The sequence below is a fragment of the Onychostoma macrolepis genome, chromosome 06 (assembly GCF_012432095.1).
Source record: "Onychostoma macrolepis isolate SWU-2019 chromosome 06, ASM1243209v1, whole genome shotgun sequence".
Taxonomy (NCBI): Eukaryota; Metazoa; Chordata; class Actinopteri; order Cypriniformes; family Cyprinidae; genus Onychostoma; species Onychostoma macrolepis.
In genome coordinates, this window is record NC_081160.1 from 18,305,024 (window position 1) to 18,332,602 (window position 27,579).

Consider the following 27,579-nt stretch of genomic DNA (forward strand, 5'->3'; position numbering starts at 1 on the left):
TATGTTATGATCAATTTATGTTTCTCATAAAAGTCATCTGTGGGTTTTCAGGAAAGAGGAGGACAGCCTGTTGGCAGCCACTACTTTAGTGACTAATTCAACCTACTACAGTACATCTGCACCCAAAGCAGAGCTGCTGATTAAGATGAAGGACATGCAGGAACAGAGTGTGGAACACAACTCCGAGGAGGAGCTAGAGGAGGACAATGAAACTGATCTTGCCAGCAAGAAGGTACTAACATGCTGTAGCAAAACATCTGTAATACAATCAGATACTTCTTACCAGTCCATTGTATCAAGTGACTTTGTCCTTGTTTTTCTTTCTCATTGCAGCATGAGTTGATAGACAGTCTCAGCAAGAAGTTGCAGGTGCTGAGGGAAGCTCAGGAGAGTCTACAGGAGGACGTGCAAGACAACAACGCTCTTGGGGAGGATGTGGAGGCCATCGTCCAGGGTGTCTGCAAGCCTAATGAACTCGAAAAGTTCCGTATGTTCGTTGGTGATCTTGATAAAGTGGTCAACCTTCTGCTGTCTCTGTCTGGACGCTTGGCCAGAGTAGAGAATGCCCTCAACAGCCTGGAGGAAGACGCTTCACTGGAGGAGAGGGTGAGAATGAAAACGAGGGATTTGGGAAAGCAGGATTGATGTTGTGGAGGAATGACGTCCAGAATTAATGGTTTCAAAAAGCATAAGATAATAGGCTGAAAAAGAACACCGAATATTATGAAGGCTGGAAAAGGGCATTAACATAAAAGTAGCATGTTATGCAAGAGATATAGCCTACTGCTGACACATCTCACATCACTTCCAGATCCTGTTTTTTTTTTTTTTTTTTTTTTCCTATCCTTTACTGTTTCCTTACAATCTTAATCCGTAGAGCCTTAAATTGGTACTGTGGAAAATGGTAATAACTGAGTACCATGGTATAAATTACATTACTATTCTAGTATCATAGCTTTTATATAGATTTAAATGGGCTACCAGATAATTAAATTGCACTTATTTGTATATAGATTCATGTTTTTGTGTGTGTGTGTAGAGAGAGAGTAAATTAAGAATATAAATGGTTAATAATCATTATTAATAATGATTTAAACTAACTTTTTGTCTTTATTTATATATAGGTTTGTGAAGTTTTTGCAATGTTTTTGAAAGAAGTATTTTATGCTCAGAAAGGCTGCATTTATTTGATCAAAAATACAGTAAAAACATTAATATTGTGAAATAATATTACAGTGTAAAAGAACTGTTTTCTATTTTAATATATTTTAAAATGTCATTTATTCCTTTGATTGCAATGCAGAATTTGTAGCAGACAATACTCCAGTCTTCAGTGTCACATGATTCTTCAGAAATGAAATAAGATTTTACTGGTTTTACAAAAATCTTAATTCCACACACATACATACATACATACATATAATATAATATAATATAATATAATATAATATAATATAATATAATATTTATTTATTTATTTATTTATTCAAAATTCATGGCCAGAAACTTTTACAAGGTGCTTTTGCATTTAAAGATAAAAGAATGATTTTGATTGAATTATTCTTTTATTGAAAATATTGATCATCTTTCTGCAGCGTACACTGACAGACAAACGCAAACTGCTATCCGTCAACATGAGGATGCCAAGGAGCTGAAGGAGAATCTTGACAGGAGAGAACGGGTCGTCTACGACATCCTGGCGAGCTACCTGTCAGAGGAGAATATGGCTGACTATGAGCACTTTGTGAAGATGAAGTCTGCCCTTATTATTGAGCAGCGCAAGCTCGAGGACAAGATCAAACTGGGGGAGGAGCAGCTCAAGTGTCTGATGGACAGTCTCCCAATGGACCAGAGGACAACCAACTGAGGACTTAAAAAACAGTTTATGCAGTGATCCAGAGCAACTCGCTTGACGTCACCCTAAATAACAGGGTTCCAAAGCAGTACTTAATGTGGTACATTTACTGCCAATGGAATTGCATTCTGGTCATATATTGAGTGCTTCTTGTCTGCCCCAGCAGACAGCATTTTGGCAAGACTCATGAAGACTGTGAAAGTGCTGGGCACTTTTAGATCATGATTTGACCAAATCACCTGTCAGCTGATCTTATACTTTCATGACGTTTCAATGTTACACGACCCATAGAATTATATGGTGAAATAATAATAATTTTTAAAGACGCTTTTAATATTTTTCCCCACATCTGTTTCAATAGATCATGCCCTTTCTGCACCAATGTGCTCTCAAAACTTGACACTCTGTATGCATGTACATGCCATGGTCACTCACTGTGCTGTATCTTTTTAACCACTAGAGGGCAATGAAAGACGCCTGAACGCCAATACAAACACACACTCAAATCCCGGTGGCATAAAGCTTTGCACATGTAAGCTATTTCTATTTACACCAGGAGGTTGTAATTAACTTCCGAAAATGACTTTTTGATGGTGCATTATTTCAAATGACATGTGTCACTATCCTGGTCATGTTAAAAATAATTCAGTGATATTTTTAGTAATTTATTTTAGCCTTTTGAATCTTTGTATATAACTAGAATAGGCTAGAATTGTACCCTTTCACTTCATTTTAGCCAAGCAAACTACCACTTTAGTCTGCACGCTTTTTATAGATGAATGTATGATATATATATATATATATATCACCATACAATGCATTGTAACATCAGAATTAGGATTGACTAAGTATTCTGAAAGATTTGCCTAAACGATACAATATTATTTCACTAAGGTCTCAGTGCTTGTCTATAAAATACCAGCTGCCTTTTACTCCATGTCATGTGTATGTGTCATTTATAATTTCATCTGTAAGATATTTGTTACTCTGGACCACAAAAACAGTCATTTTTGGAGTCAAGCTTTCCATCGATGTATGGTTTGTTGGGACAGGAAAATATTTGGCCGAGATGCAACTATTTGAAAATCTGAGGGTGCAAAAAAAAAAAAAAAGGTTCTTAGCAATGCATATTACTAACTAAAAATTAATGGCAGGAAATTTACAAGATATCTTCATGGAACATGATATTTACATAATATCCTAATGATTTTTGACATAAAAGAAAAATTGATCATTTTGACCCATACAATGTATTGTTGGCTATTGCTAGAAATATACCCCAGCCACGTAAGACTGGTTTTGTGGTCCAGGGTCACATTTGTGTTTTCATGTTTTATGTGGTCCGAATAGACTCAAAATGCATATACTCAGAGGGAAAAAATGCATCATATTCCAGTCTAAAATCTCCTGTACATTTACACAACAACACATGTAATATAGTAAGCAGTAACAATTTTGCAGATATATAATGAAAAGCCAAAAGCCATGAGTGTATTAACTTTGGTTCCTCCTAATTATTATATTTCAGTGTCAAACAAATCTTTTTCATAAAAGATACATTGCGTAGAAAAGACAGCATGTAATACATGATCATCATGTTGAACTTAGCTGATATATAACTGGCTCAGATTCCACAAATATGTGTGTTGTTGTGTTTTTTTAGCTGCTTTACCAGTGACATTATTATTTTGAATGCTTTCTTTCGAGCCACAGCTCAGGATGGTCACTATTGCTTTATAACATGGATGCAGTGTGACACAAATTCATTGTTTCCGATACAATTGTAGAAATAGCACATGTATTTTTCAATCAAGATTTATTCTACAAACAAAAGTGTCTGATAATCTGTGAGGTAAAATAGCCTACTTTTAATATTTCCGTTCCTCTCATGTAAGTGTACATCATTTTAAATAAATAAATATAATTATACATTTTTTAGCTGCTAAACTTTAATTTCATTGAGTTGGACATTTTCATAATCCAGATTAAAGGAATGACGTTTTAGTGTTATATTGGCATGTTCCTACAACATTATGTGTATAAGCAAAGCAATTTAAACTTTTATTACTTGATTCAATCCTTCTATTTCTTGATTCTCTAAGCAATCATTGTTTTGTTTTGTTTTTATCTGAATGGCTCTGATCACCTAACATTTAACTTCAGATAGCCTTAGCCTAAAGTCTTATTGCCTTGGCCAATCAGGAAAGAGACTTTGACATGTAAAACTCACCCGATAACAAAATAATGGCGGAACTAACTTAATTTTATGGCATGCAGTGTATTTTAACATAAATAATTGCAATCGTATTATTTTAAAATCTGAAAACAGTAATAGAAAAATGAATCTCCATTTTGATGTGCACTCTAAAAACGCACGCGCAGCTGGAGCAGCGTGAAAAAATAGCCATGATGAAAAAAATATTATGCTATTGTTGTCAAGTTTTATTGAGAATTTGGCCGAACCAATACACAAGTTTATGATAACAGTAGGCCTATGCAATAGTTACTTTTCATTGTTTTGCATTGATCCTACCCCCGCCCTCTCTTATCCATTTATTGGAAATGCTACATTAATCATTAACCACAGATGTGTTTGACTATACTTGTCAGTTCGCAAAGTTGCCATTTCCACTAGTTTCGTTTGAGCGGCACAGGTACGGAATTCTGTATTTTAGATGAAGTGATTTACAGTTTAGAAGATCTTCCGGAGCTCAAAACATTTCACAGGTAAGCACGAGTTTGTGTTTTATTTATTGACATTTCGAAGGATGTATATAGCCTACTTTATCAATCGGCTTTACGCAAATGATAACTATAAAGTTACAATTGTGGATAACAAGAGCATGGGAAACTGTTGGAAATAGCAAAAAGGTCATATTAGGTCATAGAACAACTGAATTTGCTCAATACATTTTACAACAATAAATAGCCTATGACATATTTTGGCTATATAATAGCCTATATTAGGCAGTAATATGGGGGAGTTGTTTAGCCTACTGGGGGGTGGGGGTTGGCAAAGTGTTAAGGAAATCAATTCTCCAAAGCTCTATTAATTTGTTGCCATCTCTGATTCCTGTGCGTGAAAAGATTATTGTAAATGACCTTTCAGCTTATCCTGGAACATTCCGCAACCCCAGGTGTGCAGGGAGCCAGGCAGGAAATATTAGTGCTCTCTCTCTCTCTCTCTCTCTCTCTCTCTATTTTCTTGTCCTCTTCTTCCTCCTCTGCTCGGTCTCAAATGCGTAGCCTTATGCTTGACCTTCAACGCAGTGTCCTTTTTCCTCCCTCTGGAAACAATGCTCGTCACCACAATTTTTGAAACACTACATGTGAAAAGCATTTTCTTCAGTCTGAAATGATTGCTTGACCTTGACCTTTTGTGTCCAAAGGAAGCACTTTGTATATTCCAACCATTTACTTGTTTTGTGAATTGTCAAGAAGGCTGTGGCACTGTGGGACGCAGGTTTCAGTCTGGCTTGCGTCATGTCCCTGTCCCATTCCCCTCACTTTCTTCCTGTATTTTCCTGTCTTCTCTTTACTGTCATATTGTTAAAGGTACAAAAGCCCATAAAATAAAATAAAAAGTCCAAAGGGGGTGTTGGTGGTCCATGGAAAATTTCCATATAAAGTTTAACATGAATTTTATACTGTATGTCTACTTTGTGATGACTGGTCGGAAATTATGAACTGTCCATTTTTTATTGACAGCCCTGGAAAAATAATCATATCCTTTTCTACAGCTTTCAATAGAAAAATGCCTTTGTTACTTTTCTTCAAATCAATTAAATATTTTCCAAATAATATTTTACTCTTTTTTGGCATTTATTTCAGTTTCTTTTACTTTAGTACAATTACAATATAAAAGTCAATTGTTTACTTTTATTATAATTTTGTATTATTTTGAATTGAATGATTTTAATTCATTCATTTACCACATGTTGTCTACATAATATCATGCTTACTATTTTTCCAACACAGTATAAATGCATTTTTACATGAAAATATGCTCTATCATTTAAAGGTTTGGTCGGTAAGATTTTTTTAAGCATTTTTTAAAGAATTCTTTTATCTTACCAAGGCTGCATTTTTTTTAATTTATTTATTTTTTTTATCAGAAATACAGTAAAACAGTAATAAAGCTAAATTTTTTCACCAGTGTCACATAATTCTTTTCTAATTTCTAATATGCTGATTTGTTGCTAGTGAAACATTTCTTGTCACATCGACAACAGTTTTCTTTTTTTTTTTTTTCATATAACCTATCATATATGAATAGTAAGTCCAAAAGAACAGCATTTTAAATATATATATATATATTGTAACAGTGTAAAAGTATTCACTTTTTTTATCAAACTAATGCTTAAAAAAAATTTTTTTTACTGATCACAAGCTGTTGAATGGTAGTTGCCATTGTATTTTAGGAATGGGGGCCCCTAGTGTATTGAATTGAATTTTTTTTATGCAATTGACAAATGTTTCTTAGTTCTCCCTATCGCTTTTTAGGTTAAAATATATATTTTTTATTTTCTCTAATCTAACAGAAGCGGTATGGCTGCGATGTAGCCATGCTCCTGAAGGACAGTGTGCTGGCCTGAGGAGGAAATATTCATCACCACCTGGTGTCGGGACTCAGCAGTTTTAGCAATGGCTTACCTTCCCCAGTCAGTCCATTGGCAGTTTGCGGGTCTAGTGCTTGGGTTTATAGGATGGATAACGACAGCCTCTGTTTCTGGGGTGAACGACTGGAGGATATGGTACGTGGACAATGAGACCGTCATCACCGGAGGATTCGCCTGGGTGGGAGTGTGGCGGGTCTGTTTCAACAGCCACATTTTGGATTCGGCTGAGATCTGCAAAAGCATCAGCCTTACAGATTCATTCACTCCACCAGAAATAGCAGCCGCCCAGGTACTTTGCATGGTTGCTGTTGGCGTGGGGGTGGTCGCAATCCTAGTGGCGGGACATGCGTTGAGAAATGCCATCTTTGGGGCTAACAACAGGCAGGTCAGATGGAACTTTGTGATGGCGGGTTCCTTGTTCTGGCTAACTGCAGCGTGTTCGCTGGTCCCCGTCTTTTGGAATATGAATTCTGTGCTGGCGAATCTCACTATAGACTTCCCGCCTGACTTCTACTTGCCTTCTGCTCCAGTGAAACAGGAAGTGGGTCCAGGGATTGGGATTGGGATCAGTTCAGGTTGCCTGCTCATTGTAAGTGGACTACTCTTAACGTGCTACAGGTATCCCAAAACCAAAATGCCTAAGAGTGGAGAAACAGAACATTTTGACAACAATCCAAGGGATGAAGGCTTTCTTGGTGTAATTAATGAGAGTATGGATGAGGGTATGATCAATCCAGTTTATGAATCAGAGAAGCTTTAATAATAAAGTGCCTCACTCTATGGAAGGACGTTGAAGGCTCTAAACACAGTTTCTTAAAAACTTTTATTTCTGAGGACCCCAAACCAAACCATTTAAATGAATGTAATGTAATTACATAATCACTAAAGTGACTGAATGATGAACAGAAATAAAAGCAAGCACTTTGAACTTTGAGGCCATTTTATTGGTATCAAATTGTTAATATGTCTACAACACTGGACTTTACAAGTTGTCGTCTTATTGTTACATAATGTGCAGGGCACACAATGCTGTAAGAGTATACTCACCTAAATGTCTGTAATGTATGCATTTCCCACAGTTTAAAAGTGGGGTCAGTAAGATTTTTTAATGTATTTCAAAAAGTCACGCACGCTCAACAAAGCTGCATTTATTTGATGAAAAATATGATCAAAAAAAATTGGGCTTAGGTGTTTAATTTATTCCTGTGATGGTAAAGCTGAATTTTCAGCAGCCATTACTCCAGTTTTCAGTGTCACGTGATCCTTAAAAGAGTTCCTATTTTTGTGGAAACCGTAATACTTTTTTAGGATCCTTTAATAAAACAGAACGTTTTTCTTAAAAAAAAAAAAAAATCTTACTGACCCCAAACTTTTAATAGTGTGTGTGTGTGTGTGTATTTGTATAAAGAAAATGTATGTAAAAATGTACATTTATTACTCTAATTTATATAATTATTATTTGAAAGTAAAAGTGATCTTTGGCTCTCGTTTGATTAAAAATTGAGTAGTGCTGTTGTTTTTAAGACTCAACTTATACGTTCATCTGCCACTAAAAGCTGTTAACGCAAAATATCTTGAATTTGAGGTAAGATATGATTTAGCTGACTAAGAGTGGATCTTTGAGCGGGGACAAGGTGATTTCAGAGGAAATAACCCCTGCCATGAGTGGAATGAACTTTACTGTTGTTTCACAGCTTGATACTTGCCCTTATTACTGTGTTTTTCAACACCCCCCATGGGCTTTGAGTTTGTTACTTGCCAACATTTAATCTTGTTAAAATTGAACATTAATTTTGACAAATCCCGCTGGATATTACATGATTTTCTTCTATTATAAAACCACATAATCCCTCTGATAACTCGACAAAGGGAAACAATTTCTTGCCAATTAAAGAGGCTTTTGTTTTCTGTGTTGGTTCACTAGTCCATTGAGGTCGCTTTAGGAGTTTTGATGATTTATCCATCTAAAACACCCAAAAATGTAGACGCAGAAGAGGTGTTAAGGTTCATAAGAATTGTGGCTGGAGAATTTGTCTGCCAGGATGGACTCCCATGGCCACTGGCGATTCGACATGTATTGTTCTGAGAAAGAGGTGAAAGAAACATCCTGACAGAGAAGAGCCAAGACCCCATGCTGAGACGAACGCATTGTCTTAGAGAGGGCAGCTATAGCACAAACACATTTCTGCTCTCATGTGACCGAGAGTGGGGCGTGATGTTGGTGGAATTAAACAAGCTTTTATGGATCTCAGTATGAAACCTCCTTTACAACAGTCTGTTAGTATACTGGCAGACAACACAAATGGCCTGTGCCTCAAAAGGATGCAAGAGTGATATCAAAACAATAGTGTTTCTTTACTGAAAACCTTTGTGCAGCATATGAGACGTGTGACATTAACACTTCTCATATTATCATACATACTGTGATAAGAAAGTAAAGACAAAGGTGAAGGGCAATGAACAATATCAGAGTTCATTGAACAGTGTTATTCGCATATCAGAGTTCAGCATAATCATGACAGATAAAACAATAAACTTGAAGGAGTGTTTTTTTTTTATTTTTTGAAGATTTAAAATGTTCATCAGTGCTTTTTTTACTCTTAAAAATAAAGGTGCTTAAAAGGTTCTTCACAGCGATGCCATAGAAGAACCATTTTTGGTTCCACAAAGAACCATTCAGTCAAAGGTTTTTTAAAGAACCGTCGCTTTCTAACCTTTTTATAATCTGCAGAACTTTTCTCCACGAAGAACCAGAAAGGTTCTTCAAATGTTAAAGGTTCTTTATGGAACCATTTAGACAAAAAGGCTCTTCTATGGCATCGTGAAGCACCTTTATTTTTAAGAGTGTTTGTTGTAGAATTAAAATAATTCCATTAATTATTCTATTTTTAGAAAGAACAGTTCATCGTTTACTTTCTCTAATTGCTCCAAATTGTATAAATCACTTTTTTCATGGACAATCTATGAGAACCAAAGGCAGCATATTGTCCCTTTGGTTTTTAATGTCCTTAATTAAAGTTTAACTCCATTATGGATTATAAAGTGATTACAAATGAGATTAGATCAAAAGCAAAGATTACGAATATCTCTGTACAGTCATTTAGCTTGTGGGCATCAATTGTGTCTGTCTTAACCCTTTCTACAGCCATCTTTACCAATGAATAGAACATATTTGGAGTGATAATGATTATAAACAACAAATTGAGCCATTTCCAATTTGCACCATTCCGGTGCTTTGTTGTGTTTGTTTGTTGATGGATGGATGGATGGATGGATGAATGGATGGATGGATGGATGGATGGATAGATAGATAGATAGATAGATAGATAGATAGATAGATAGATAGATAGATAGATAGATAGATAGATAGATAGATAGATAGATAGATTGATTGATTGATTGATCGATTGATCGATAAAATCAATTGCATTAAAAAATTATTGCATTCAGTTGCATTTAAAATTATTATTATTATTGCTTAAATATGCTTATAGGCTATGACAATTATGAAAAATTATGCACTCATGTTCATTTAAATTATTATTATTTTATAATTGTAATAATTCAAAGTGTTAAAGGTGCTAGACTGTCATGCAGTTTTGGTGAATTGTGGGTGTGTACTGCAGGGTGTGTTGTGTGATAATTTGCTGGGTGTGCATGTGATCACACTGGGTGTGTTGTGTGATCAGCACTGCTGGTGCAGAGTGTTGTTGTTGTTTTATTGGCGTCGGATTTTCACCTGTGAGAAACCATTGGTATTTTTAGACTATCTAGTTATTTCTTTTAAGTATCTCCACTGGCCTTGAGCTTCAGCTTGTATCTCTACACAGAGGTCATCTTACCCTCTGGTGTTCTGCCCTTTTGCATAGCAAAGCAACTAAGTAAAGGGTATAAACTCAAATGAGTAACAGCAATAATTAAGGACTTGATGGTATAATTTTACTTGAGGACATTCATTACAAGTCTGTATACTAAACCTGCTGCACAGATTTGTATTTTTTTCCCAGGAGTGTTCATACACATAAATGCTTGCACAAAGCAGTTTATCCAAGCTTATATATATATATATATATATACATATATACAGTATGTATATACAGTATATATATATATATATATATATATATATATATATATATATATATATATAATTTTATTTTTTCACAGCAATATATTTACTGATCGCTGCAGTTCTGATTATAATGCCACTGTATGGCCAAAACAGTAGTCAGGTACCTTTTCTAGTTTGATAAAGTGATTTTAAACAGTTTTAAATGTTTTGTAACATTTCAAAGATTGTCAGTTCCATTATTCTGTCTCAAGATGCACACATGTAACGTTTTCTTCTATGGCATTTTTATAAAAGCTGCTTAAATATCTTAATTTAACTAAGGCCTAGTCCTGGTTTAAGCTAAGCCCCGTCTGTGAAACCGGGCCGTAGTGTGTTTAAATTGCAATTTGCCATCTCTTTAATATGCTGCAACTGCACGTTCTTGGAACATAATTCCAAGCCTGGGATGACGCTACAAGCTGTTTCCTAAAATAAATTATTTATTTATTTGTTTGTTTGCTAATTGAAAAAGGGGGAAATTATGTTAATAGGGTTGACAACTTCACAAGAAATACATAAGTCAACTACAATCAAATATAAAGAGAACACATTATTTTGAAGAAATGGATGAAAAATAAATAAATAAAATAAAGAGGATTAATGTGGATTTTTATTTTTTATTTTTTTGCTGGTGTTTTGTGGCTACTTTTTGCTGAAAGGATCAACAATCAATAATAATGCAGCAAGCATATTTATATTTGTTTTGCTTATTGTTCTCAAAAGAACAAAATATTAAAAGGAGAATTGTGAAATTACATAATTTACAAATATATAAAAAAACACAGTGTTTGTGAATGGTGTTTATCCTGCATGTTTAAAATTTAGTTTCACGTGTTCGTTTATCAGCTTCTTTCACTCTTGCTTGTTTACAGTGAGCTGCATTAGGACATTGTTCCTAATGAGTCGAAGACACACCATTTCCCCTTTCTGGGAGCCCAGGGTACGTTCACTCCCAACCAGAAGCTGGAAATGAGCGTTAATAGCTAAACATCTAAGTCTAAACATACCGCCCATTTTCATTTTCACTATCAATATCCATCGCAGGAAGTTCTGGGCACAATCTATGTGGCGCCTTCAAGTCTGAGAACGTTTTGTCCATATATCATATTTTCATCACGCTTAAAGAAATGTACAAGTGGAAGTGTATGTTTTCTGTGTATGAGCTACCTTTTTTCCATCTTAATGAATGTTTTCTCAAAGACAGGGTCATCTTCATGTAGAGATGTGATTATTTGGTTAAGCTCAATGTGGGATGGGACTGTACCTGTTGCAGTTTTCTGGAGGAAAGGAGCCCCCTGTCTGCTCCTAACTTGGTCAAATCAGAGTAATGATGGAGAGAAGGAGGCGGAACTGTTTGGCATTCCTCAGAGGGCACGCTGGTCGTTAGAGCCTTCATTAAACACAGCTTAGTCTCCATTCTGATAGGGAGACCATCAGAGACAATTACACTCAAGCAGGCATTTATATTGCCATTAGCTCACCTGACTGAACACACTAGAACACCAAATCTGATTTTCTTCCATTCATCCCTTTTGTACTCTTGTTTGAAAAGTATTTCAGGAAAATAAAATACAATAAAATCAAATTCAATAAAACTGAATTTTTATTGATTTTTATTCAATTTAATTAAAAAAAAATATTATGTTGAAAACAGCTGAGTAGTTTTTTTCAGGTTTCTTTGATGAATAGAAAGTTCAGAAGAACAATATTTATCTGAAATGGAAATCTTTTGTGACATTATAAATGTCTTTATCATCGACTTAAAGCATCATTGCTAAATAAAAGTATTAATTGCTGACTCCAAGCTTTTGAATGGTCTAGTGTATAATGTTACAAAAGCTTTTTATTTCAGATGCTGATCTTTTGGATCGTTCTATTCATCAGAGAATCCTGAAAAAACGTACTCTACTGTTTTAAATATTGATGATAATAATAACAATAGCAATAACAAATGTTTCTTGAACAGCAAATCAGCATATTAGAAAGATTTCTGAAGGATCATGTGACACTGAAGACTGGAGTGATGATGCTGAAAATTTAGCTTTGAAATCACAGAAATAAATTACAGTTTAAAATATATTCAAATAGAAAGCATTTATTTTAAATAGTAAAAATATTTGACAATATTACTGCTTTTGCTGTATTTTGGATCAAATAAATGCAGGCTTGGTAAGCAGAAGAAAATTCTTTAAAAACATTAAAACTCTTACTGTTCAAAAACTTTTGACTAGTAGCTGTATTATTATTATAGACTTAAAATAAAACAATAAAGCCTGACAACTGTAACACTAGTAATAATAAACTATCTCAAATAAGAACACATTTCAAAGTAATCATTGCTTAAAAGTAAAAAAATATAATATACCACTGAATGTTTTTCACTGTAAATGTTACAATTTCTCCATATATTGCATAATAAAAATATGTGTAAATAAGCATCTTTTATTTCTTACCAAATTAGACAGTATTCTGGATTAGTACCAGCTGATTTCCAGGTGCTGTTTACAAACAAAGATCTCCAAACAATGGCTGTTTCTCAAACGGAAGGCTGCATCCTAGTAAGGAGGCTTCAGTTTTACAGTCCTGCTTAGAATTCAAACGCTAATATGAGACACTTGTTATAATTATAATTTGGAGAATGCTTTATATTAAAACTCTTTATATTAATTAACTGACTTTCTATTAATGCAGTACATGTAATGACAACCATCTGTGGTCTTCCAGTGGTTAACACTATGCATAGTTTAGCATTATGTGATACATTTACAACAAAACAAAACATAATGTCTTCCTCTCTAAAATCATTTGTGGCCTGATGACTTTTCCAGCCGAGATATGCAGACTTGCCAGGATACATCCTTCCTATTGAGAAGTACTTTTGAAGGTGGCATTGAGTACTAGATGTACAGTGTACAAATGCACACTAAATAAAGAAGACCAAAATCTTACCTTTTACGCTTTTCTATGCTAGTTATATGTATATATAATATGTATATTAAAGCAAGAAAAAAATTACTGTTGTCTTTTTTTCCAATCACTACATGTCTATTAAAGCAACTGAAAACTTATTGGCAACTTTTCAACATTAATACATTACTGATAATACAAATAATCAAATAGACTACTCCGATATTAAAGCATAAATGTATCATAATAATGCTTTACCTGTTTCAAGAGTTTGATTGCTGGATACACTGACTGTAAGTATAAACAGTTTCCAGAAGATATTACCCAAAAGTTGTTTTTTCCTGCTCCATCAACATTAATAGGCATTACACAACAAAAGTACTTCAAACATACTCGGTGCGTTTTCTCGAACCATCGATAGTTCTGATCTCCTGCCTTTGACGGTGATACACCAGATGTGGTTCACTGTCTCTTGAGTCAGAGCAAGAGGCGAATAACAGCACGGATGCCACAATGTCAAGAAGTCCAGCAGCCCAGCCGATGAACAGCGCGTCCCCAAACTCTGAACGTGGCACCACGTGAGGTACGGTCTCATCAAAGTACTTAATTACAATATCATGAGCGACGTAGGAGACGGGGAAAAGCACAAACAATCCAGCGATGCATAAAAACACACCAGCTGCTATCTTCAAACCTCGCTTGGTCCTCCGTCCCTCCTCACTCTTACAGCAGTTGATCTGACTCATGGCAGGGATGGCGAGGAGAAGTCCGAGAAGACATGTGGCATCTGAAACGCACATCAGAACACGGGCCAGCATAAACTTGGGTTCGAGGCCTAGGATAGTATCGTAGGGGCGACACTCCGTGCCAGCAACCTCCTGGATCACGCAAGCCTCCCAAAGCCCTTGTTCGTAGCTCTCCATGCCCATTAGTTCAGTAGAAAGGGACAACCATTGAGGCATGATAGTGGCCGCCAACGAACAAAACCAGCCGCCCATCCCGATCAGCATCCCAAGCAGTTCCAGAAACACCGTGCATGGGTTTGTCATGGTTACCTCTCACTACCTAGTCCCTCTCGGGGTCCGACGGCCCTCAGGTTTGGCTGGCACCTCAAGAACCTCCTCTCGATGAGAAGGAATGAGAGAGGAATGGAGGAGAGAGCGAGAAGAACAGAGGTAGCACCTTGGATCCAGATACTGTAGAGTTCTGCTTGCAGGTTCTTCACAGTCCGTCGGTCTTCAGTAAGAGGCACTCATCATCTGAGCATAAGAGGTAGAGGAAATGTGCACATGGGGAGAGAGGGCACTCAAACTTTAGGCCCTGCCCTCTAGGATCCTTTTTAGAGAGAGAAAGAGAACAAAAGAGAGAGAGAGAAAGATTCTTTTTATTCAGACCCTGGTCTCAGGAGGAAACCAAAGGCCACACGGGATGCCATTAAATTGTAGACAGGATGCCATTAAATTCTGATTGTTGTCATTTTCAAGGGACAAACTGATGGTTTTACTACGTCATTAGAATTTGTTTGTATCTTTTCATTTGGTTTCCCTGCTATCAGCAACAGCACTTGCCGTAGGGGTTGCCATGGGGAAAGAGAAAGGAACATTTTTAATGTTTATTGAGTTTTTTTCAAGGAACGAACGGGTGAGAGATAAGCTCTGCTAAGTGCCGGGCAGTCTATTCTTTGGCGCAAAGGAGAGCACGCCAAATATGCAACGTGTACCTAACTGGGGATCTTTGATGCCTGCCGACTATAACTCCTCCATTGTTATTTTTTTAATTGGAGAAATACAAATTTGCAGTGAGGGCTATATAGCTCTTATTTTATTTTATTTTATTTTATTTTATTTTATTTTATTTTATTTTATTATTTTATTTTATTTTATTTTATTTTATTTTATTTTATTTTATTTTATTTTATTTTATTATTTTATTTTATTTTATTTTAATTATTTAGCATGGTTTCTTTTTTAACTGGTTTTCATTCCAAATTATACTATAAACAAAATGCTGAAGTTAAAAATAAACATGAATTTGAGAATTTGACATGTTCCACAAGTATAGAAAATTTCATGATTAATTTCATTTACCCAGCATGGTTTGAGAGCATGAATTGATTCAATCTGACCATCTGTTCATATCAATGTCACAGCTTTACTTATTTGATTTCTTAGAAATATTGCAGAATCTTAAACATTTCCGTTTACATCAATTTATTTACAATTATGCATTTGGCAGACACGGTTATCCAAAGCAACTTCCACTGCATTCAGGGTAAATGTTTTGCCAGTATGTATGTTTTCAGGAAATTTAACCCACAACCTTACATTGTTATTGTCATGCTCCACCAGTTGAGCTACAAAAACATTAAAAATGTTTTTACTGCTATTTTCAAGATTTAAATTAGATTTTGAAAGCCAGATATTCAGTGTAGCTTCAGATGCTACCTGTGAAATAATTCTCCAACCTTTCTGAGTGGAAAGTTGAGCAAGAAGCACCTTTTTTTTTTCAGTTTCAAAGGTCTTACAACATCACTTGCAAAATCATTTTCATCTCACAAATATATCAGTGCAATTAGCATTGTGCAAGAAAACATTCTTTGATACTCATGTCAGTACTATCTTGCTATGCATAAAAATGTATCAAATTACAAATAGGAAAATAGTGTTACCTGAAGTGTGAGGCTGTCTCATTTGGTTTGAGATCTGGCTTCTGCAGATGTGAAATTGTGTTGAGACAGAATTACAGAATGCCACATGTATTGCAGTAGGAGGTTAAAGAAGAAATCTGTGACGCGATGCAGTGGCTCGCCACAAACACATAATTGGCTCTCAACAAACACATAATTAACATACACACACTTTTCAGACTTTGTCTGAAAATTATGTTGATTACAGTTAGTTATCAACATTTGCAGTCAGATATGTGATTTTGTGATTTTATTTAATTAAATGTAATTTTTTTAAAAGCTTTCCTAGCCAAAGAATAGTTCTCATTCCACACCTATGATCTTTCTATTTAGTTGAAGGCAAAAGTCCATAATCACAATTCATTTATGGAAAAGGGTATACTAGCATATCAGCATTCTTCTAAACTTCTCCTTTTGCATTTCATAGAAACAAATTGATACTTGAAACGAAATGAGGGTGCAATAATTATGACTGAATTGTCATTTTTAGGTGAACTATTCCTTAAAATGTCTGCTTGAACTTGATAATGGATGTTGAGCTTATGAAAACTATAAGAGAGCTGTAAAGTTACACTGTAACCGATTTTTGTAATTTGAACAGTATTTTACTGTATTATGTACAGTAAGATAGCCTACTGTAAAATGTATATACAGTAAAAGGACAAAAGAGACACGTTGCACTGTTAACTGGACAAAAAGGTTAGTAGGCCTATATTATTTCTGTTTTATGCAAAACTGAGATATTTTAAGACGTTTTAACTTATTAACAGCAAACTAACATTATTCATCGTGTCGTTTTTCATGGCGGGAGTTGGGGCCTTTTTTTCTGACTGACAGCCGGATTAACGCCGCAATAACGGTGATAACGTCGACTGGTGAGTAAATTAAGGTCACTTATATTAGTCAAAATAAACCTTATTAAACCGAAAAACATGTTTGTATTATTTGCTGCCCTTTGATGCAAGTTAGTTAATCTGGCGAGTCGGTAACGTTACTTAACCTTAACAACGAACTAACGTGAAATAATGTTACTGAGGTAAAGTGCGTAGGCAATACCACTGTTTCAATTCAGTGTATATTTTAAACAGTATTTTCAAGTACTTCTTTTGTTTGTTCTTTTCAAATTTCTAGTCTAGATTTCCTCGACAACGTCGGAGGTGTATTTTGGAGCCTCTTCTTGTGAATGCCATAGTTTCGATGATAACATCAACTGGTAAGTTAATAATGTCAGTTAGCCGAAGTTAACGAACACAAAGAAGCATAATATCTTTTGTACACTGCCTCTTTATCGCAAGTGTAATTCTCTTCAAATGCTATTTAAGTTAGAAACGTGTGTAGCCTACCAATGTTGTATGTAACTTTAGAGACGGTCCCTATTCAATGAGAGACGTAAAATAAAACCGCGAGCTAACATGAAATACTGAGGAAAACTGAGTTAAGAAATACCACTGTAAAGTAACGTTACATCTTTTGTATTTTATTTTCAAGTTTGTGATCATGTGGTAATGTCGTCTGCATCAGAGGAGTATTGGAGTCTTTTCCTGTGATTGCCGTCGTAACAACAGGTGAGCTTTCATCTAATGTTACTAAAGTAGCCAGATTAGCCACGGGCTGCTGTTCTCCACTAATTTACTTTTTAAAGAGAGGAACGGGCTAGCAATATATTAATATAGTAAGTTTTGCTTATAAATATAAAAAATGTGGTAACACTTTACAATAATGTTCATTAGTTAACATTAACGTTAGTTTAAAACATTAATGAACAATACTTCTACAGCATTTATTAAGCTTAGTTAATGTTAATTTCAGCATTTACCAATGCATTATTAAAATCACAAGTTGTGTTTGTTAACATTAGTTAATGCACTGTGAACTAACATGGAATAAACAACTGTATTGTCATTAACTAACATTAACAAAGATTAATAAATAGTGTAATAAATGCATTGTTCATTGTTTGTTCATGTTAGTTAATACATTAATGTTAACAAATGACACCTTATTGTAAAGTGTTACCAAAAATGTTTATTTTATTTAAAATGTTTGTATTACTGTATGGTAGTTTTTTTCTGATCATAAACTATAGTAACACTAAAAGGGTGTTGTGACTCTGTCTGTTACAGGAGATTTCTCCAAGCAAAAACAGGATTCTGAATATGAGGCAGAATCATCGTACAGCCAGCTGTCCGTTTTACAGAAATGCAGAATTAGGTAACCCAAAATACATTTTGTTCTACATTGCATTTACATTCATGCATTTGCCAGATGCTTTTAGCCAAAGCAAGTTATATTGTATTTAATGTAGGGGAGCACGGGACACAACCTAACACTGACTTTCTTAGCATGTGTAAATCCACGTAGGGTTCAGAGTTAAATTTTTTTATACACTTTAATTTCACACTTGTCTAGTACAAATATGTTGCGTTGTTTCATAATTACAGGTGTATATGTTTTTTGTTATTTATCTCAAAAGAATGGAAGTGACAACATGCCCCGTAGGTGGGGTACATTGTAACATGTGAGGGGCACGTTGTAACATAACCATATGACAGCTTAAAATATTATTGTATCTAATGAAAAAATATACAAGACAAACTAAAATATTTTGTCAATAAAATCATTAACTTTTTCAAATAAAATAATAGCGTTTTTTAAGAATTAAAAATAATCTAATTTTGGAGTTTGACAATGAACACATTGCAACCATGCTTGGGATGGCCCTGATCGCAACACACAGCTACATAAACAGTGTAGTTCAAAACAGAGTGCGCAAATGAAGAAACACATTCATAAATTCAGAAATGATACACTCCCCTCCCTCCACACACAGCTGTCATAGGACACAGGACACGAGACACATAAATGAGCCAAAATGCTTTACATTTCTTGAAATAACAATTTCTGAACATTAAACATCGATTCTCAGTCTTTATTCACCTGCTTCTTGTGGCTTCTCATTGAAACTCATAAAAGTAAATGGTGTAAATTGAATAGCATAATTTAATAATAGCGGGGCACATTGTAACACAGTGTTATAACGTTCCCCATCTGTGCAACTGGAATTTAAAACTGGTTAGTGTCTTCTGCTAGTTAGTGAAGCATTATAAAACTATCTAAACTGATAACAGATTGGAGATTAAAATAATAGCAGATTTGTCTAATTTTAAATGAGTACTAAAAACTGAGATGACAATTTACTTCAGCCAGAAATGTACTTCTGCTTTGGTAGAATAAATATTCAGCGACATCTTCAAAAGATTTTTTGAATTTTGGTGCACTTTATTCTCTATATAGTGTTGGCAGTAGTAAATACTGTAAATTTGGTTATGCTAGCATGTGTGGAAATATTTAAACCATGTGTGTTACAACTTACCCCATGTTAGTTTGTGCCCTGCCGCTGCGCTCCCCTACACATTTTATTAAGTTATTCATTCCCTGGGAATCAAACAGGGGCGGCGCTAGGGGTGTGTGCGCATCAAGATTTAGATTTTCTAGGACACATACACACATTTAGAAATGAGTAGATTATATGAACAGATAGCATTTAACATGGTCTGTGGCAGACTTTACTAAGTGTCAGGGCAACAAAATTCAATAAACAAGAAGTTAATATTAAGTGATTTAAATCGTGAAGAAAATATTGTCTTTTTGCAAAAACGTTTCTAAACACAGCCATGTTGTGCGTCTCTGCACACAACAGTGTTTCATTACTGAAAGAATTTACCTTTTTTGAATGCCTTGAATCAGTGATTCACTGATCCATTCATAAAAACAGTTCCCTTTCAGAATTGGGATCTCGCCAGAGAGACCAATCCACTTCGAGTGTAACTAAACGAGCCAATGGACATTGGCATGCAATCATTGCATCCAGCTGCCGCTGATCACAGCGTGAGTATAAGAGGCAGCGGGTGCACCGCATTAATTCATCCTTTCGCTTCGGAGCCGAGCGGCGGTGAATCACTGCTGCTCTCCTATCCTGCGAGTGAGAAGAGCGAGCGAGTGTGGGCGTTACAGCGCAGCAGCGGTGGTTGCGGTCTCACGGGAGAAGAGGTCGATTCCCGTGAAGACGGTCACACTAGGAGTGTGTGGTGGCCAGCTCCCCTGCGTGCTTCAGCACTAAATAAAGTGCAAATTTCTCTAAAAGAGCAACACGGGTGATCGCGTCTTTTTAAAGATGTCTTATCACCCGTGCGTGTGGTCGTTTCCTGGCGCCTCAGGACGGTCACGATCACTGCCTCACGTGTCTGGGCATTCAGCACGCTGAGGAAGCTTTCGTGGATGGTTCATGTTCTTCTTGTGGGGACATGACCATCTCGGAGTTGCATAATAGACTCCACTATGTCAAACATGGCAGAGTCCCTCTGCCTCTGCCGCGATCCAGCGTTCGTTCCCGGGGCGGCGCTGTATCCGGTGGAGTCAGAGGTGATCTGAGGGTGACAGTGAGGGCTTACTCACCCCTCAAGCACTCCGCAGCCGGTGGAGCTGCCGAAGGAGCGTGCTGGGCCCTCTGCTGGACAGAGTGCACCACGCGTTTCCTTCGGTGCCCCCTCTGACGACCAGATGTCGATCGCTGCATCGGAGGGCGAGTCCTCTCTCTCCGGGGATGACGACCCGGCTGCGTTGCCCCCTTCGGGTGTGGTAGCGTTGTCCGAGCCAGACCCAGAGATGACGACTATGCTTTCCCGGGCCGCCTAGAATGTCGGGCTCCCGATCCTTCGAGGCTGGACGAGTGGTTTCAGCGCCCCCCTCCGGTGCCATTCTTCCCGGAAGTGCATGAGGAGCTCACAAGATCGTGGAGGGCACCTTTCACTGCCCAAAACAAATCTTGTGGCTCCTCCCCCCTCACCACCCTCGATGGTGGAGCCGCTTTGGGCACGCTGGCATCCCTCTGTGGAGCGGTCTGTGGCCATGCAACTATGTCCAACAGCCGCTACCACTCTGCGGGGTGACCCGTGTCTCCCCTCGCGGGCCTGTAAGTATTCGTCAGGCCTAACTGGCAGTGCTTATAGAGCCTGTGGGGAGGCGGCTTCTGCCCTTCATGCCATGGCGTTACTGCAGGTCCACCAGGCCAAAGCCCTGAAAGACCTGCACGAGGGTGGTCACGCCCTGGCGGTTCTACATGACCTGGCGGTTCTACATGCTGCGACGGACCTCGCGCTTCGAGTGACGAAGGTGACCGCACAGTCTCTGGGTCCCCGCTTCAAGTCGTCACACACCAGGCTGTCACAAGCCTCAAGCTGGGTTCCTGTGTTTCCTCCCTCACGAGGAGGAATCAGGTGAGTGTTACACTGCACACCCAGACCCCGCCCCCCGCCATCACATGCCAAGCCGTCACAGGCTCCGGGCCGGGTCCCTGTGTTCCACCTCGCTGCCCCACCGCGGGTATGTCGGTGGCCTCGTTGGTCCCGCTGGCACGGTCTCTCGGAGCCTGGCTAGCGCTCCCCAGTCCGTCTCGGTGGCTCCTGCGGACCATCAGACTCGGCTACGCGATTCAGTTTGCCCTGCGTCCCCCCAGGTTCGGGGGCATCCGGTTCACTTCAGTCAAGGCCGTCGATGCCCCTGTCTTGCGTGCGGAAATTGCAGTCCTGCTGGCGAAGGACGCGATAGAGCCGGTCCCTCCAGCCGATATGAGGTCGGGGTTTTACAGCCCTTACTTCATTGTGCCCAAGAAAAGCGGTGGGTTACGACCGATCTTGGATCTGTGAGTTTTGAACCGTGCACTTCACAAGATGCCGTTCAAGATGTTGACGCAGAAACGCATTTTTGGGTGCGTCCGTCCCCTAGATTGGTTTGCAGCGATCGACCTGAAGGACGTGTACTTTCATGTCTCGATTCTCCCGCGACACAGGCCATTCCTGCGATTTGCGTTCGAGGGTCGGGCATATCAGTACAAGGTCCTGCCCTTCGGGCTGTCCCTTTCACCTCGCGTCTTCACCAAAGTCACTTGTTCACCTGAGAGAACGGGGTGTGCGCATCCTCAACTACCTCGACGACTGGCTCATACTTGCACAGTCTCGAGAGCAGTTGTGCGCACACAGGGACCTGGTCCTCAGGCACCTCAGCCAGTTGGGTCTTCGGGTCAACTGGGAAAAGAGCAAACTCGTGCCAACACAGAGTATCTCTTTTCTTGGCATGGAGTTGGATTCGGTCAACCAGACAGCACGCCTCACCCAGGAACGTGCTCAGTCGGTGCTGAACTGCCTCAAGACTTTATCAGGCAGGACGGCGGTCCCACTGAAACTCTTTCAGAGGCTCCTGGGGCATATGGCTTCAGCTGCGGCGATAGTTCCGCTCGGTCTGCTCCATATGAGACCGCTTCAGCACTGGCTCCATGGCCGAGTCCCGAGGTGGGCGTGGAAACGCGGTACTCACCGGGTTCAGATTACACCGACCTGCCGCAAAACCTTCAGCCCGTGGACAGATCCCTCGTTCCTTCGGGCAGGAGTGCCCCTGTAGCAGGTATCCAGGCATGCTGTGGTATTCACGGATGCCTCGGCCACCGGCTGGGGAGCCACGTACAACGGGCATGCAGTGTCAGGGGTGTGGACGGGTCCCCAACTGCGTTGGCATATCAATTGCCTCGAGTTGCTGGCAGTACGCCTTGCCTTGAGCCGCCTCAGAGGGCGCCTTCGGGGCAAGGACGTTCTGGTCCGTACGGACAATACTGTGACCGTTGCGTATATCAACCGGCAAGGCGGTTTACGCTCCCGTCGCATGTCGCAACTCGCCCGCCACCTCCTCCTCTGGAGTCAGAAGCATCTGAGGTCCCTTCGTGCCATCCACATCCCAGGAGTGTTCAATCAGGCGGCTGACAAACTGTCTCGAGCGGCACTTCCTGGGGAGTGGAGACTCCATCCCGAGGCGGTCCAGCTGATTTGGAGTCGGTTCGGAGTTGCTCAGGTAGACCTGTTTGCGTCTCCAGAAACCACCCACTGCCAGTGGTTTTATTCCCTGTCCGAGGCAACGCTCGGCACGGATGCACTGGCACACAGCTGGCCCCTGGGCCTGCGCAAATATGCGTTCCCCCCAGTGAGCCTGCTAGCACAGACACTGTGCAAGATCAGGGAGGACGAGGAGCAGGTCTTGTTAGTGGCTCCATATTGGCCCAACAGGACCTGGTTCCCGGAACTCATGCTCCTCGCGACAGCCCCTCCCTGGCCGATTCCTCTGAGGAAGGATCTGCTTTCTCAGAGACGGGGCACCCTCTGGCACCCGCATCCAGACTTGTGGAAACTCCATGTGTGGTCCCTGGACGGGACGCGGAGGTTCTAGGTGATCTGCCCCAGGAGGTAGCTCTCACTATCGCTTCAGCACGAGCACCGTCCACAAGACGGGCCTATGCGCCGAAGTGGAACCTGTTCGTCGAATGGTGTTCCTCTCACCGTGAGGACCCCCGGAGATGTTCGATCAGAGCCGTGCTTTCCTTTTTGCAACATGGGTTGGAGCGTAGGCTGTCCCCCTCCACCCTTAAGGTTTATGTTGCTGCTATTTCCACTCACCACGACCCCGTAGAGGGGAGGTCGGTGGGGAAGCACGATCTGGTTGTCAGGTTTCTTAGGGGGGCCAGGAGGTTAAACCCGCCTAGGCCTCCCTCCCTACCCTCTTGGGATTTGGCATTGGTGCTAAGAGCCCTACAACTGCCCCTTCGAGCCTTTGCAGTCAGTTGAGTTGAAGTTTCTCTCTATGAAAACCCTACTCCTGACTGCGTTGGCCTCGATCAAGAGGGTGGGGGACCTGCAGGCATTTTCGGTCGACGAATCGTGCCTTGAGTTTTGGCCGGCTGACTCCAGTGCAACACTGAGGCCCCGGCCCGGCTATGTGCCCAAGGTTCCTACCACCCCCTTCAGGGACCAGGTAGTGAACCTGCAAGCGCTGCCCCTGGAGGAGGCAGACCCAGCCCTAGCTTTTCTCTGTCCTGTACGCGCACTGCGACAGTACGTGGATAGAACTCAGAGCTTCAGGACCTCAGAACAGCTCTTTGTCTGTTATGGAGGACAGCAGAAGGGGAAGGCTGTCTCCAAGCAGAGGATGGCCCACTGGATAGTGGATGCCATCACCTTGGCCTATGAAGCACAAGGTGTGCCCTGCCTGCTCAGGTTGCATGCTCACTCCACTAGGGGTGTCGCATCGTCCTGGGCGCTGGCTCATGGTGCCTCGCTAGCAGACATCTGTAGAGCTGCGGGTTGGGCGACTCCTAACACGTTCGCTAGGTTTTATAGCCTACGTGTCGTACCGGTTTCCTCCTGTGTTCTCACCTCAAACGGGTAGTGGCACTGAGAGGCCTGGCTCAGAGTCGGCTTGCGGCGTTCTTTCGCCTAATTCTCCAGAGAATTCCTTAACCAGGCAAACCCTGTCGAGTCCTCCAGCACTCCGGCGTCCGGACGTGGCGGAGCGTCCGGCGCCAGGCCTTTCAGCCAATGAATTCTTGAAATCTGATGTGAGGCTAGTGCCCATATGAGAGACCCTGCCGGGATCCCATATGTGTATTCCACGGTATGCTTATTAGAGCCGTGTTTCCCCTGGCAGACCACGTTCTGCCATCTCTAATGATGCAGCCTGTGCCATCTCAGAGACTTCCATGTGCAATAGGGCCCTACGGGGTTACTTCACATGTCTAAATGCCACTTAACCCCCTCTGGGAGGAGGTGACTCCGCAGTGTGCCTCTTCCAAACGGAAGGGCACGCTTCCCAGTGTTATCCAAGTCCTACTGTCTGGGTTGCCCAAGGAACAACAGTAGTTGACCTTCTCTGTGTATAGCCCGGTCCTACCGTCTGCCTTATAGGAAGGATTAGGAGGCCTACACAGGGCACTGGAAGGGGCAGCTCCTGTGGCGTTTTGGTAGGGATCCCAATTCGTCGGTCATCCGACGTGACTCGGAGTGACCGACTGAAAGGGAACGTCTCGGTTATGTATGTAACCCTCGTTCCCTGAAGAAGGGAACGGAGACGTCACGTCCCGTCGCCACAGTCGCTGTACCACCGCTGAGCGGCCGGGTCACCGGCTCGGCTCCTCAGCGAAAGTATGAATTAATGCGGTGCACCCGCTGTCTCTTATACTCACGCTGTGATCAGCGGCAGCTGGATGCAATGATCGCATGCCAATGTCCATTGGCTCGTTTAGTTACACTCGAAGTGGATTGGTCTCTCTGGCGAGATCCCAATTCGTCGGTCATCCGACGTGACGTCTCATACGTAACCGAGACGTTTCTTCCTTCCTGAAAGAATCAGCAGTTTTTAATGAATAGATTGAATAAATGACTCAATGGCTCAGTCATTAAGACAGTGGCTTGCTGCCACCTACTGGTAATTTTAGTCTCATTTTTAAAAGTATTCTATTTTTTTTTCTATCATCACATATTTTTGTGTTTATATTTAAAACATGAATTTCATAATATTATTTATGCAATTTGTAAGTGCAAATTATAATTAATTACACTTGTCACTTTAAAAAACAAATTAAGCCACTTAGCCAATGTAACTTTTCAGCATAGCCTGTTTTATTTGACTTGTATCCCGTGTATTCTGATACATAAATGAATGTCTCTGGGCTAAGCCCGGATATCCACTCACCCTAGAACCGCCCTTGGAATCAAACCCATTAATTCAGCATTCTAGCACTTTGCTAGCACTTTGCTCATTCTCTGATTGAGAATGCATTGTAAAAAATGGAGCTTTAATAATTTGAATGTGATGGATTATCAACTAATTATGTACCTTCCTTTGTAGGTGTGTTCAGATGTAGTATATAAGGTTTTATTAACATCAAAGTTTGACAGTTGAGGCAAATTCTGTAAACACTGCTTTGAAAAATAATGTTTTGTTTTTTTGGTTTTTTTGTGCTTGCAGGTTCATTCAGATCTTTGTGGCACCAAATGCATTGAAAGTCACAGGTCAGCTGGAATTCTGGAAAGAGGGTGCAAAGAAAAAGGATCTGCCTGAATCCCATCCTGCTGTTTCTCATCTGAGAGCTTGTCAACTTTGACTGTCAAAATTACTGAAATTTAACACAACACCACAAACTCATTTTTACTGTATCATTTGATTTTAATTAACACTACCAGTCAAAAGTTTTTGAACTTTTAATGTTTTTAAAGAAGCCTCTTCTGCTCACCAAGCCTGGATTTATTTGATCCAAAGTACAGCAAAAACAGTACAATTTTGAAATATTTTTACTATTTAAAATAAATGTTTTCTATTTGAATATATTTTAAAATGCAATTTATTCCTGTCATCAAAGCTGAATTTTTAACATCATTACTCCAGTCTTCAGTGTCACATGATCCTTCAGAAATCATTCTAATATTATGATTTTCTGCTAAAAAAAACTATTATTATTATTATTATTATTATGTTGAAAACGGCTGAGTCTATTTTTTTCAGGTTTCCTTGATGAATAGAAAGTTCAGAACAGCATTTATCTGAAATAAAAATATTTTGTAACATTATAAATGTCGTTATCTTCACTATACCATCCTTGTTAAATAAAAGTAGTAATTCGTATGATCCCCCCCCCCTCCTCAAAAAAAAATTACTGAATCCAAGCTTTTGAATGGTATAGTGTATAATGTTACAAAATCTTTTTATTTCAGATAAATGTTGAACTTTGGATCTTTCTATTCATCAAAGAATCCTGAAAAAATTTACTCAACTGCTATGATGATGATGATAATAATAATAATAAATGTTTATCAGTATATTAGAATGATTTCTGAAGGATCATGTGACACTGAAGACTGGAGTAATGATGCTGAAAATTTAGCTTTGATCACAGGAATAAATTACAGTTTAAAATATATTCAAATAGAAAGCTGTTATTTTAAATAGTAAAAATATTTCACAGTATTACTGCTTTTGCAGTAAATAAATACAGGCTTGGTGAGCAGAAGAGAATTCTTTAAAAACATCAAAAATCTTACCGTTCAAAAACTTTTGACTGTTAGTGTACTTACTTGTTTTTGCTTTTTAGTATGTGAATGTTTTGCCATGATACAAAGTGCCCAGGGGACTGTTGTGATGCCCTTTTTTCAGCTAGTTCATCCTAGAGATCAAGACTTGTAATTTGTACTTTTAAAAAGAAAATGTTCAACAATTAAAAAGAATATTATCAGAGCTAATGCTCATGAGTTATTGTGATTTTTATGGGGTTGGGGTGGTAAAAATCATGGATTACAGTGCTGTACCACAACTTGATTGTTTTTTACAGGTAAAAAATGTTTAAACTACATGAAAATAAACACTACAGCACTCATACTGTAAATGAAAATACGGAAAAAAATACTGTAAATGAAAATACAGTAATACTGCAAATGAAAATACAGTAAGCCATTATTATACTGTAAATGCTATTACAGTAATAATACTGTAACCATTTTTCCAGTAATTTACTGACATCCAGCTGCCA

General features: G+C 39.2%; 3 protein-coding genes and 1 long non-coding RNA gene across 4 annotated transcripts in view; 3 read left to right on the forward strand and 1 right to left on the reverse strand.

Annotated features, from left to right (window-relative positions):
- Positions 1-2,792, forward strand: part of shroom2a (shroom family member 2a) — a 42,731-nt gene extending 39,939 nt beyond the window's left edge. The window contains 4 exon segments of the mRNA XM_058779925.1: positions 52-232; positions 334-606; positions 1,596-1,620; positions 1,623-2,792. Of these exon segments, the coding sequence (XP_058635908.1) occupies positions 52-232; positions 334-606; positions 1,596-1,620; positions 1,623-1,867 (724 nt within the window). The 3' untranslated portion in view covers positions 1,868-2,792.
- A 133-nt stretch (positions 2,793-2,925) lies between these two features.
- cldn34a (claudin 34a) lies at positions 2,926-9,019 on the forward strand. The gene is made up of 2 exons (XM_058779941.1): positions 2,926-4,582; positions 6,397-9,019. Exon 2 carries the CDS (start codon positions 6,500-6,502, stop codon positions 7,232-7,234), a length of 735 nt encoding a protein of 244 aa, XP_058635924.1. The 5' UTR covers positions 2,926-4,582; positions 6,397-6,499; the 3' UTR covers positions 7,235-9,019.
- A 3,224-nt stretch (positions 9,020-12,243) lies between these two features.
- On the reverse strand, positions 12,244-16,215 carry cldn33b (claudin 33b). The gene is made up of 2 exons (XM_058779472.1): positions 16,161-16,215; positions 12,244-14,827 (listed from the first exon to the last, which is right to left on the reverse strand). Exon 2 carries the CDS (start codon positions 14,539-14,541, stop codon positions 13,876-13,878), a length of 666 nt encoding a protein of 221 aa, XP_058635455.1. The 5' UTR covers positions 14,542-14,827; positions 16,161-16,215; the 3' UTR covers positions 12,244-13,875.
- A 746-nt stretch (positions 16,216-16,961) lies between these two features.
- Positions 16,962-26,322, forward strand: LOC131542868 (uncharacterized). Its single transcript, XR_009271808.1, has 5 exons — positions 16,962-17,053; positions 17,310-17,391; positions 17,667-17,743; positions 18,302-18,389; positions 26,025-26,322. It is a non-coding gene; the product is annotated as an uncharacterized LOC131542868 (long non-coding RNA).
- The last annotated feature ends 1,257 nt before the right edge of the window (positions 26,323-27,579 follow it).